Source organism: Larus michahellis, chromosome 4, assembly GCF_964199755.1.
Source record: "Larus michahellis chromosome 4, bLarMic1.1, whole genome shotgun sequence".
Taxonomy (NCBI): domain Eukaryota; kingdom Metazoa; phylum Chordata; class Aves; order Charadriiformes; family Laridae; genus Larus; species Larus michahellis.
Genome location: NC_133899.1, coordinates 83,238,453 through 83,252,213, shown reverse-complemented (window position 1 = coordinate 83,252,213; position 13,761 = coordinate 83,238,453). Strand labels below are relative to the sequence as shown.

At 47.1% G+C, this 13,761-nt stretch overlaps 1 protein-coding gene across 1 annotated transcript in view; it reads right to left on the bottom strand.

Moving 5' to 3' along the window:
- The window catches only part of MICAL2 (microtubule associated monooxygenase, calponin and LIM domain containing 2), a 160,425-nt gene that overhangs the window by 19,908 nt on the left and 126,756 nt on the right, over nt 1-13,761 (bottom strand). Inside the window, exons 27-30 of the mRNA XM_074586085.1 lie at nt 10,277-10,449; nt 8,957-9,031; nt 4,817-4,914; nt 1,137-2,484 (exon numbers count right to left, since the gene is read on the bottom strand). Coding sequence (XP_074442186.1) covers nt 1,137-2,484; nt 4,817-4,914; nt 8,957-9,031; nt 10,277-10,449 — 1,694 coding nt within the window. The remainder of the gene's footprint in view (nt 1-1,136; nt 2,485-4,816; nt 4,915-8,956; nt 9,032-10,276; nt 10,450-13,761) is intronic.

Genomic DNA, 13,761 nt, shown 5'->3' with positions numbered 1-13,761 from the left:
AACGAGAGGAGGAGTTATTCTATCAATTTTAATAAGCTTCAGATCAAGTCTCTTGTATACTGTATATCTTCCTCGCAGCATGCAGCAGTTCTGAAGCAGAAAGGATCTGACAGCTCACTGGGAACATTTCGGCCACTTCACATTTTACATACAGATTGTTATTTTAATGCTGCAACAGCAACAGCATTAATACAGCAGCAATTTTGGGGTTACAGTTTGGGTTGCAATTCAATAAAGTAAGAAACAAAGAGGAATGTCAATAAAATTCAATAGGTTATTTAGTTAAATGACTGTGACTTTCTGCAGTGTGCTAGTGGAAAGATGGATCGCAGAGAAAGACAGGTGGGTGCAGCTCTCATACCTCCTATTTTATACCTGAAACTGAGCTGCGCTTAATTCTTTCTGAGCCTATGCTCAGATTACTCAGATCGCTCTTTGTCTGACATTAATATTTCTTACTCATCTGCAATTTTAATACTAACCTTGTTCTTGCAAGCAAACATGAAAATTGATGCTTTTTAGTCCCTACCCGAATAGACTCACAAATAGGTCAGAGTAGGACAATAAGTGCTATCTCCTCTCAAATAGAAAAACAAAGTGATATTAATGAAAAATCTTAATGAAAAATGCTTGAGAAAGCAGATACACAAAGCAAAGCTTCTTGCTGTTGCAATCATATTGTTTCGGTCTGTGAGCTCCTCATGGAAAGGGCAGCAAGCGTACTCTGCACTGCACTCGGGTTCTCCGTGCTCGTCCTTTTGCTTGCCCGCTGTACACCCCCTTCTACAACACACTCGATGTCACAGCAGCAGCCGCTCTGCACAGCTTCCCCCTCTGCCTCACCACTCCTGCCACCTCGGTGAGTACGTTTTCCTGCCCCAAAGACATTTGAACAGCAGCGAGCAGGAGACCAAACTTGGGTCCAGAGAGCTGCCCTCTGCTTGCAAATCCATTCCGCTCCTTTAAACGAGAAGCAACTCCTAAATCTTAACCAAAGAAAATATTTATTAAGTCTTCCTATGTAGAAAGTAACTATAAATTAAACACAACATACAACAGATTATATGTATGTGATCACACACAGGTCTTAAATGTTAAGTGCTATTACTAAAAATAAATTCCACTCATGCCCTCACCTGTGGAAGGATAAAATAGCCTGTCTTCTGGAGAACGGTCCTTCAGGAAAGGCAGAGATGACACAAAGATATTGCTTTCTCTATCACGAACTTTACTTCTCAGTCTATCAAAGAGCGACCCAAGACTACCCTTCTGTGTGGAGTCATCCAGATCGTCCTTAGAGGTGTTCTTGGGCTCTGGAGATGAATGGAGGAGGTACTTTTCATTAGAGATAAATATGTCATCCATGGGAGCCCCTGAAGGAGTCTCCTTAAAGGTGAACTTTTCTAGGAGACCTGGGACATCCTCCATCCTAGTGCAAGATGGTTTCTGAGGTATACTGGTTGTCTTGGAAGGCCTGGTGTGAGGACTGTAGAGTGGGAAGGATATATCCTCACTGTAATCCCTTAGAGATCTCTTTTGAGAACTGGCAGAAAAATGAGATGGGTGTGAGGGAGGGCTCCCATTTCCTAAACACTCTCCTGCCCACTCCCTTACTTTAAGTTCCTGTGGCTGAGTGCTATTTATTCTATTATTGTTACTGTTCCTTTGGCTTAGGGAATAGTCAGCAGTACTGGGAAAGCTGAAAAAAGCTTGTTCTGAAGAGGCTTTGACTTTGCTGTCTGAGTCTTGCTTTAGTCCTTCTGGAGACGAGGTTAGAGGCTCCAAAATGGACCTCTTGATCACGTTGGCTATGAGCCTCAATGGGGATTTTGGCTGGCCAGCTGCGTGCTCCCTGGCAACTGCATCTGGACTCCTCAGAGCATCTTTCACGTCTGGTTGAGCATCATCCACAAATAAGAGAGGCACAGGACAACCAGATAGTTTGAATACATCTTTTCTCCAGTCAGCATCCTTCTCCTCTGAAGTCCCCATTGCTCCTTTGTTTCGATACCACGGACTGCTTCCACCTAAGTCTGCCCCGTTGGAACCACAGGACAAGGGTCGCTGTTGAGTACAAAGCACCAGCCTCTTTTTTGCCTCCTTTAATTCTTGCTCAAACTTTTCTTCTGGGTGCCTTGTATTCTTGTCATCTTTTTCTTTCAAATCCAGAGATGACAGTACTTTTGTTTTCCTGTTAAAATCTTGTTCAGGGGTATATTTCTGGTTTTTTTCCTTCCAGCCCTGGGCTGTGTATGTCCCAATGTCACCATCTATATCTTCAGGCTCAGAAAAATCAGCAGCCAGTGTCCCATTCCCAGGAGGGGTCTGTGGAGAACCTCTGGTGCTGCTCTGAAAAGGACAATGGGGCACATAGAGACGGATGTCTTCAGGCATCTCTCTGCCTTTTTCTTTTCTTTGAAATACTGGGCTGTAGGGTTTGAAATGTCCTCTTGTAACTTCTGATGGTTTCTTGCAAGAAGCCAACTATGAAAAGAAGATTATTTTATGGGTAGAAAAGTACAGTTCAGTGTATCTTTTATTTCATATAATATTTTAATCAATTTCACTCTTAACGCAATACCAATAAACATAATATTTTCTTTATATACACACATACATATGTAGATGATAATACAATAGGAAGAAAATATTTTCTCCCTAGAGGGCTAATATTTCTCTATGAGTGTAGATCTAATACTACTGTTAAATTTAATAATCTAAAAATAATGTTATTCATGTTAAGAATCTGTCATATTTTTATGAATTGCTTTTAATATTTTCCTTAGAAAGAAACAGTCCCATCTACAGGAAAATAAACAAAAGCAGATCTGCTTTTTTCCCCTGGGTGCATTTCTGTTGCATCACCTTAGAGTTTCCAGCAAGCAAAGAAACCATCATCTGTCCTCTCCGACTGCTTTTATAATATTGCATGCTTACATAGCGCAGGTAGGAATGAATGAAGTGACCCAGAAAAGACTGTAAAATGCAAGATGGCAGTTTTGAACAATTCCATTAGTTCTCTCTTATGATTACTTTTCCTTTGGGGAAGATTTAAATTCATTACTCTAGCCACTAAAATCTTCTGCTGGAGATAGTAACAAGGATAAATGCCCATGTTACCCAGCCAGCAGACCAAAACTAGGATTTTAACTTCTTAAAAGGGAAGCATTTTATCCTCAATGCTATCTGATAATGTATGGTGAGAAGATTCAATTCCTGTTTCCGCTTATGTGCCAGATTCCCAAATTCACACAGGTGAAGCCATTAATCTGTCTGACTTCTCATTTTCCAGAAGCATCAGAAGCAAGACAATAATGATTGCGCCTTGCTTCACAGTTGGGTTTTGTGACTAATGTTAATATTGGCCAGATCTCAGATTAAAAAAACCATGAGGGACACCAATCAACAAACAAACACCCTCTTAATCCTCTCTGAGTAGGAAAAAGGCCACCAAGTGCTGCTTATAGAGCAGGACCTGCATGGAGTCACCTCTCCTTAAGAGCAGTGTGGCCAGGCAGCATTGTGCAGCTCTGCTCCCCTGGGACGTTCCCTTCCTGGCCTTATTGTCCTGGACCGGATTTCAACCAGTACCGTGGACATGGAAGATTGATTTTCTAACACAGACCTGAGGTCAAGCAACTTTAATAATTTTTAACCCAAGGGTGAGGACAACGGGCTAGAACACAGAGGACATGGGCTGGTCCCCGTTCCACCCAGCTCCGAGCACGGGGTACGTGCTGCCCTTTGCTCAGAATGGTTGGTCATGACTCCTGCTGTAGCATTGCACTTAGGGCACGCCCACCCTTCCTCAGCCTTAAAAAAAAAAAAAAAGAATTAAAAAAAGCAGAAAATACAAAGGAAATCCTAGGTCCTGACGGAAGCTGAAGATGCTCCTGAGCTATAGGAGGCATGAAGTCACTGGTACAGGATGCCCAGAGAAGCTGTGAATGCCCCATCCCTGGAGGTGTTCAAGGCCAGGCTGGATGGGGCTTTGAGCAGCCTGGTCTAGTGGGAGGTGTCCCTGCCCATGGCAGGGGGTTTGGAACTAGATCATCTTTAAGGTCTCTTCCAACCCAAACCGTTCTATGATTCTATGAGTCAGAAGCCTACTGCAAATTAGGAGAAGTCTTCTGCCCACCATACGCAAGGAGTAAACATTAGACACAGACACATCTACGTATAAGGGCTGTAATGGCCCGAAATCACCCAGGCTCCTGTGCCATGTTGCTTATGGCTGGCGCTATGCGACCCCTTACCTTGGATCCCAAATACATTCTCCAAGGCCAGTGCTGGCAGTTGCCTTTCCCTGGTGATGGAAGTGGCATTTAAACCACCCAGATGCGGTCCCTTCTCATCCCACTGCTGCTGGCACCCAGCCTTGCCACACACGGAGAGCTGTCTCCATCCAGCTCTACAAGCACATGGGCAGACCAACAGCCAGCTCGGGAGCACCAGAGGACAGAGATTTGGGAGGTTTCCTCGCCTTTGTGCAGAAACTGTGGCACAAAGGAAATCCCAGCACCAGCTAAGGGAAGGGCAAGGTGTTGGTGCCTACATGTTGGCTGATGCACCGGGTCAGTGCCTAACTCTCAGCGCGATCGAGGTCCAAGTCCCACAGAAAGCAAATGCCACTTAGCTGCCTGATTTGGGTATGGTTATATCAATCAGAGCATCAAAGGCTCTTCCCTGTATATAGCACAGGCATAACTTCAACTTTAGCCATTGACAAAACTATTTGAAAGAGCAGAGGACGCTCAGACAGCCTGCTAAGAGCAGACATGCCAGTAGTTCTGGCTGTGCACAGTTCTCCTTGTACCTGTGTTCGGGAGTGATCCTCCCCAGGACCACTTGGACAGCTGGCTGCACTGTCCTTCCCGTGGAGCCCAGGTTTCTTACTGGACAGTAGAGGGAAACCTGCCAAAGACACAAGTTTTACCATCACATTTCTATTGCTTTTGTCTTAGATAAATTTTGCAATTAAAGAACGAGTGTAGAAAGCTAAGAAGCCATCCGGACCTACAGTAATGAAGTTTATGACCTCGCTCACATGTGCGTGCACGCTGTGCCAAACACATGTTGACATTTTCAGCAGTGGATCTGAACCGCTTCCAATTTTTGCCTGGACGTAGTGAAGCAGCTTTTGAGTTCCAGGAAACTTTCTGGAAAATCAGCCCTCTTTAGAGGGCTTCCAGGCCTTAAAAGCAGAGGCAGTCCAACCCAGCGACTTTTGAAGCTTTGGGTAATTCTGAGAAATTAAGAAAACGTATGACTTCTGAGAGTGCTGCCTGTCAGAGTGGGAAAGAAATGGGAAATGCAACTACCTGCAGGCAGTACGGACAGAAACAGTCCTGCCGACTCCCAAGCCAGGCAAACGGGCAGCGCCCTGGGGCTCTCCCAGGATCAGGCAAGGTAACTAATTGCTAAAACTAGCACACGCAGACTAAGACCTACTGGAAGAAAAAAGTAGGGAGGTAACTTGTACCTGAAGGTAGTCAGGAGAGCTCTCTAATCTTTGTGCCTGTGGGAATTTTACATCATAAATAATATTTGCACAGAAGAAAAGTATCCCTGCGCCAAGATATTACCATGTCAAGCTTTAACATGACAAGTATATTTACAGCTGAATTATTAACTCCCAAGCCCAATTATTAGTTCTGAAACCCACAAAGGTTCCCAAAGCAGGCGTTGGGTTTTGTACGCAGGGATGAAAAGCTGTGCAAGGACAAAAGCAACATGCCAGACAGAGAAGACAGTTCCTGAACAGGGACTGCAGAGAAGGCAAACCAGGGAGAGAGGCCAAATTTTCTTTCCCCTCAGCATCTCACCTGCTCATTGCCAATCTTGATGCAATTTGTTACATTCAGTCAAGGACTGAGGGAAACGATGCACTGGAGTTCGTTAAGGAACTCCCGCAGGGACCAGCAACCAAGGGCTGACCTTTACATTCTATATAGCGAATTGAGCCATGGGAAAACATGAGAATCCAGAATCAGGATTAAAGAAGCCCCATTGTTACCTGTATAAGTGAGCCAGGGGGGTTTAGCCTGGTCCACTAAAGCCCTTTGCCTCCTGACACGGGCAAACATCATGGCTCAGCACACCGAGGTGAGATGCAACCACTCCATCAGCCACAGCCCTAAAGCTGTTGAGACCATAAGACCCACAGCCCAGGGGAACCCACCCAGTCTGCAGGGGAACGGCACCTGCCCGTGCCCATGGGGACAACTGCTCCCCACCACAGCTCTCGTGGACCTGCATTCACTGACAAGGACAGGGCCTGCACAGGCGAGAACGTGGCTTTGTGCAAAGACACCACAGCTTGCCGGCTTTCACAGAGAGAATGGATTTATTCCCACCAAAATGCTGAACCCATATTTGTAGCTTCACATTCAAAAAAGGATTTTTTTTTTTTTTTTAAAAAAAAAGAAGTTCCCTTGAGCATTATCATGCTCTGCTTGGCCCAAAAGCTACTCCAACTGACCAAGATAAATTAAGAGCGTGGTGTTCCCTGTGGCCCTGTGACGGGGATTAAAGATTTTGAAAGGTAATATCCTGCTCTGAGCCTTTCAGCCAATATAACCATGACAATGATTTCCTTTCCTTGGCCGTGTACTTCATGCTGTTTATGAAACATATGTGTTTTGGGAAATAAGTCTGAAAAGAAGACAGACTTTTCTTTCATGTGACTGATGATCATATGAATTCTTGTAACCAAATATTAAGTGGATTAAATATAGAAACTAAGACTTACAGTGCTCCTCCAGAGAGTAAAAAATGCCTTTATTCTGTTCCCAGTATACGCTGAATGTGCTTTACACCTCATTTTAACAGTATGCTTGAGATTGAGACAAATTCATGCAGCGCGTCACTTCCCTCTCAAAGGCTTTTAGCTCCCTCTAGAGCCCTTTGGAGGCACACGAAGATTTTAATAAAATGATGGGAAAATTAACTGGCAAACGATTAAATAAAGCACTTGCTGGGAACAAGCTGAAAATGAATCGAAATTAAGAGTGGCTCCCTGTCTCCTCCCCTCTCTCACAGTCGTTCCTTTTTTCCCCCTCAGACCTCGAATAAGCATCATTTTAGTTTGCTCTTTTAAAAACTGAGATCAATTAAGGCAAGATTTTTAAATCCAAGCCTTTGGTGAAGACAACACCTGATTATAAGCCAGTCCTCAAATGCTCAGAGACAGCCCTGAGGCTGACAGAGATGCTACAAGACTTTTCAAGGGCACCCTGCTCTGCCTTCCCGTCCCAGGCATGGCACAGCCTTCCCCCAGGTGGGACATCCCGCACGACTGCTCCAGAGAAGCCTCGCAGGCATGGCTAGTCCCCTGCGCCTCGGATGTGGTGAACCCTGGGGAACACAGCCCCATCACAGCCCGTCTGCCTGTCCATCTGCCACAGCTGCCTCTCTGGGGACAGCCTGTCACAGCGGACAGCTCGATGTAGTCCAGCTTGGTGGGAGCATCCTCTCAGGACCAAGAAATAGCCCTGTGCCTCCTCTACTGAGATATCGCAGACATGTGGCACCAGAAGCCTCCAAGGGACCATGGGGTTGGTAGTTACCGGACTTATGTATACCTGAAAGCATCTGACCCAGGTGCGAGCCCGCTGCAAGGAAGGAGAGATGCAGCTTGTCTCCTTTTTTTGAGATAGAAAAATTCATTCCACAGCAGATACTTGCAAATAACCTTGAAGCTTGTTTGTGCACTCAAACCAAGCAAGCCGAGGTGCCTCTGCTTGAATGCTGGTCCCGTAACACACACACAGGGATCCTACTTGTTTCGGGAGCAGAGCCTTAACTTCTCTGAAGGCAACTGGGACTCTGAGCGGCAGCAGAAATCCCCCCCGTTGCAGAGGGCAGCTGAGGGCAGGGTTAAAGAGCCGCTGTCACCACCATTCCCTAAAACCCGCTGTCTCCATGCCCAGAAACTATGGCACTCGGTCACATGCACAAATCCTTTCTTTCCATTGCTGTACCTTCATGTTTTATGCTTAAGGCTGTCAACACCCCAACCTAACAGATACCACTGCATTTCTAACCAAGTGTTGAGAGGGTTTGGGATGCTGGGGAGGTCGCCCGGCTCCCATACTGGTATGATCAATGCTGGCAGGTACCTGCGAGTCCGTAGTGGGGACTGGGCAGGCACAGGGTGCACTTGCAGAGGGGCTGTGCCAAGACGGGCAGGCGACCCTGCTATGAGCAGCAGAGGTGTGACTGGGGATGGCTAGCTTGTTTTGGGACCACAGCCCAGGAGGATTATTCAGATGCAGCCCCAGCTGCAAGGAATGACCGTACTGTGTATTGGAAGTGAATTGAGCACGGACCTGATCGCTACTGAAATCACTGCATTCTCGTGCAATTCCCATGGGCAGGGATGGTCAGCCCAAACCAAGTGAAACTGCCAGAGGATAAGAACTAGTAACGCTCATTTCCACCAGCTCACCTCTTGGGATGGCTGTTAGTACTCTCTTCCTTTCAGTAACCCTGAAACATCGCCCTTTTTTTTCCTTCCCCCCCAACAAAAGAAATGATAGAGCACCTGCAGATAAGTGTAAATGGGCACCTCCAGGAGCATTTCTAATATGTAATACTCAAACTGTTAGACCCAGCATTGCACCTAATCAAAAGCAATCAGCGCAGGCAGGGCTAGAGACAGAATATGTGGCTCTCGGATATCGGTGCATTTTCTTGGCTGGAGAATTAGCGCAGACGCAACTTGCCAGTGGGGGTAATAATGTAGCTAACAGTCATGCAAAAAGGGAGTCAGATCTTTTCAGGACAAGAAAGTGGAAAAGAAATATTTGGTGGATTTTCGATCTCTGTTTTCCCAGCTAGTGATGAAAAAAAATACAAAACTTTTAAAGAAAGAAGGAGAAACAGACATTTAAGAGACAGGAAAACAGGATACAGTATAAATAGAAAATGCAATCGCTTCTCAGGCTTTACTCACTTGTTTGGAGTTTTCTTCTCCAATTCTGATACTTATTTAATGCTGTGGAGTGAAAACTGTTGGCTCTCTGCAGCGCTGAAGAGAAACGGAAGACAAACACGGTCAGCTAATGTAGCAAAAGCCAGAGAGTGAAAAAAGAGAGGGTAAAAAAGAGAGGGGAATAAACCCAAACCCTAACCAAGCCATGGGGGGTTAGTTCTCTAACAGCTCCCCCGGTCCCCGTCCCTCTCCCCCGGCAGCGGCCGGGAGGGGGCAGCGCGCACCCGCCGCCGGCCCCAGCTGGGGGGGGCGGGGAGAGGATCAGAGAAGAGCTCGTCACCCTTCCCGCTTGTCCCCAAACCAGCCCCGGCCGAGCAGAAAGGCAGGCAGACAGACAGACGGGCGAGGGGACGGGCTGAAGGGGTAAAGAACTGAGGGATGCTGTAACGCAGCTGGGTGAGGACGCAGAGCTGAGAGATCGTGAAGATGTAGATAACACGGCTGGCACGGTGGGGAGGAAGGTGACCTTATCAGCTAGAGGTGGGAGAGAGAGCATGAAATTGGGGAGGAAAATGGGTAGAATCCTTCAGTGACTGCATGGGGTCAGATGCTGCTGGGCACGCTTTGGGGTTTGCTGCTGCCCTTGGTTTTTTGCCCTAAACAAGGGCTTCATTATTCAAGAGTCAATTTGAATTGCTGTATGAAATCCCCTCTTTTCTGTGTGGATTAAAAATGCATATATGGATCTGGGGGTGGTGGGAGATGGGAAGAAATGAATGCTGATGGCCTTTTATTTTCTGCAAAAACATTGCTTTGGCTGTTTTTAGCACATCTTTTAGTTCTGACCTTCTCCAGCTCCAGAAAGAAGTTTCCATTTGGAGGCAGAACGTTCCTAAACCTCTCCCTGCCTCACCTAGCTATATCCTTTCCTCCATGTTCTTTCACTGGATGCAAAAATTGTAAGCAGCTACTAATACAAATACAAATCGAATGAAGCAGAGCTCTCTAGTGCTTCCCAACATCACCCTTGCTTAGGCAATACTGCAGATATCGCATTGACTGCTAATAACATCCAAACTTCTTACCGGTGGGAAAACATTCATCCCACCCCTGCAAAGCTAAGCACAAGGCACAACTATCCCAGGTTACCCTGCATCGTGGAAATATTGTTTCAGTTACAGCACCCAAAAGACAGAAATCCCACAAATGAAGACACCATTAACAGGTACAACATCACCGTGTTGCAGGCAACGGCCTCCGCTTCAAAACCTCTCCCTCCAACCCTGACTTCAGCCCTCAGGAGAGGCTGCTGGAGCATTCCTGGGTTGGGATGCTGCTTACCATCAGCAACTTTGGATGTTCTAGGGCTTTCCTCTGGTGCCACAGGGCTCCTGGTGAGCGATGGCCACCTCTGGGCAGGTCTCGGGCAGGTGGGGGGCTCCAGCAGCGAGGTCTGTCCTTCGCTCACTTCTGAGTTTGACGAGTCGCCATTAAAATCAGACTCCAGCTCAGAGCTACAGGGAAAAAGGGCAAGACAGAAAGAAAGTGGGACATTTCAGAAGATGCATAGCATGGAAGTATTTGTTCCCCTTCAGTGCAACAAGCTCCGGCACAGCACTGACAGCAGCGCAGGTCGCAGAGAAATAGACGTTTTGCAGCCAGAGCCAACATCCTCATTTTGATTTTTCATCGTCGTTATTACAGGACCATAATTTGCCCTAGGTGCAGCTGAGATATCCCTATTCCCATCAGGCTTCTGCTGCCCGGATTTGCACCCACAACCGCTGTGTTCAGCACCTGGAATCAAACTGCTGCTGAGGGAGACTGAGGGTGAAACCCCACACTGCTCCGTTAGCCGGGACGGGCCCTTCTGCCTGCAAGGCTGGGCACCAAGATGAAGAAAGGGAAACAGCATTTGCAATGCTGTAATTGGCCTAGGAGCAAGGCACAAGGGACAAAACTCTACACTTTTCACCAGAAGAAGATGAAGCCAAGGAGGGGGAGGAAATCCCTTCAGCAGTCTGGGGGAACCCTTGCTGGAAATCTGGCAGCATCAGCTGTTTCAGCCGCAAGGCGACAGATGACACCGCGCTGGCATTGGCCTGAAACCATCTATTTTGGTGGTTTCTAAATCAGAACATCAAATATGATAAAACACCACCTTTCAAAATAAAAGCTTTGCAGGTATGTCTCAGAGCTGAGACAATAAATAAGAACCTATTTAATTCAGCACTCAGGACAGACAGCTCGGATGAGACTTCTGTAAAACTGGGGTATTTTGTTCTTTGTTATTGCAACAGCATCATTTCTTACTGCGCGCCGGGCACCTCACAGAGCCATGGGGAGGGGTTTGGACCAGAAGAGGCTGTGCTTGGTCCTGACCCCACTTCTGGGTGCTGCAATTCAAGAGGAGAAAAGAGCCTGGAGGAAAGGGCTGAGGATGGCCACCAGCCCAGCAAACAGGGCTGAGGCAAGAATTTGGAGAAAATTGTAAGCATTAGTCTAGAGAGGAGAAGACCTAATGAAGCTACGTGAGCAGCCTTCAAAAGGCGTCTGTAGGAAATAAGGAAACAAACTCTCCTCATTCCTGGGAGCCACTGGGACAGCCCACGGAACAGTGAGTGCAATGAGGCACCTGAACTGATCACAAAGGCAGATTTTGGCATCCCCTTTCTTAAATATAATTAAAAATATGCCACACAAACACATATGAATAGCACACACTTTGTGACCGTGCCTCTGGGCAGGAGAACGACCGTTTGAGGTGATTATTAATCCTTTGTTCAATGATCATGGGATTTCTTTCATCTCTAAAGGCCAGAGTGTAGGGAACAGCACTTTCAGGCCCTTCTGAAGTGTCCACGTTCCCATCACCATAAATAAGCGTGCCACCATCCTATTCAGCCTATTTTTAATGCAAACAATACTGCTAAGATAATTTGTAGATTTATGTGATGATTAACAGATTAATCAAATAGATTTATTGTGATGATTAATAGCTCTACCTTAAAAGAGAAGAGTCGCTTACGCTGCGAGTAGTCCTGTTGGCGTGGCAGGAGAAAGCTGCTTCGTGTTTGCGTAGCACTGCTTTGTAGAAAGTAAAGATTTATTGTAACAGCCCAAGGCACAGCCCAGGAGGCAGGAGGAAGAAGAGCTAAAGGAAAGGCTGCAGATGGTATAACGCCAGGGGTAAATGCCATAGAGGTAGCGCCCACCAGTCCTGCACCCCTGCTTCACCCAGATCAAACCAGCAGCGGGGCTGGCAAGGCAGCGAGGATGGGAGCGCAGCTCCAGGTGCGTTGCTCTCTCAGTAGGCTGGAGCAGAGTGGCCTCAAATTTCACTACTAACACATACTGTTTAGGTGTCTTTAGAGCTGTGTCGAACATACAGATGTATATAAAAATATATAAATGTACAAAGTCTTTGATAGTTGAGATGCTGCATGGATGGAGAGATACCACACTGAGATTGGGCAGAGCGCCACACAAAAGGCCTGCCATTAACATTGATTGACATATTTCTGTTTTAAAGAGCAAAATGTTTATTTTCGTTGGCTGGCAAGGAGGTAAGTGCTATAGTACGAGGGTTCTCCTCTGATCTCTGCTTGATAGGCACGCTCATTATTCACGCACACCTAAAGCCTGAACTGCAAAGCTGTGTCACTGAGCTGCTTGTTTCCCCCATCCCACCGAGTGCCTGGCAGCCAGCTCAGCAGTGCCATTTGTCACTTACTATTTCTCTCATCCCCCATTTTTAGGCAGGGGCTGGCCCGCCGGAGCGGCAAGAGGCTGACCTCAGAGCCGCTGGCACCTGCTGTGCCAGTGACAGATGCGGCGTCACCCCTTCCTTGTACTGCGTCCCGCTGGCGGGGAACCAGGGTCCTCACCATCCAGCCGTGGGGGCTGCCGCAGGGAAGGGAGCTGATCCCTCTGATCGGAGGGATTATCCAACTCTCATCCCTGCCTGCACGCCGCCGGGGCACCACGAGCCAGAGGGTATTAGCGAGGGATACAAGCACATGGTCCGCAGGGGACCATGTAGGAAACCCTTCCCTGAGCTCGCAGCCCCCTGTGGGAGAGGAACCCTGGAGAGGTTCATCCTCCCCCTGAGGAACACCCCGACCCATGCAGCAGAGCACAAATGCCATTTAAAACCACTGCAGAGAATGGCAGAAAGTTGCATTCCTAGAAGCGCTGCTCTCTACAAGCTACATGCAACACCACCAAGAGCTGTTCTAAAGGACATCAAGAATTTGAATGAGCTTCCTTACAGAGCAATAGCTCCATGTTTGCAACAGCTGGCTTTGGGTTTGCTTCCTCCCCCTTTTTTCCCCCCTCCCTCTCTTCTTTTTTTAGTTCTCAGTGAGGAAAACTGCTTTACTCAGGAGATACCAATCTAATCTTTAGACAGAATGAACACCCACAGAATCCTGCCCAGAAAGCCAATATATTCTAATTTGCATGCAGAAATCAGGCTTCCTCTGACAGCTACCCAAGCATCCAATTTCAGATGTCTTAGGGGCGGGCAGGCCCTCAAATGCCCCGGGAGAGGCCCGGGGTGCACAGCTGTGGGATGATGCCCAAGTGGGAGAGGACCATGTCACAGGATCCACCTTTTGCCACAACACACCCACTGCCCTGATGCCTGAACTCACATTTACTGGTATGCAAAGAGCTGAACCCGAGCTGATCAGGGCCATGTTTTTCTCTCTGATTCAGGCCTCTGTGTGGGATGCGAATGTTTGAAGATTTCCTGCAAAGTGAGTCATGTGTCAGGGGGATTTATGGCTGCGGTAAAGAACAATTGTTATTCTGAGTGGCTTTTC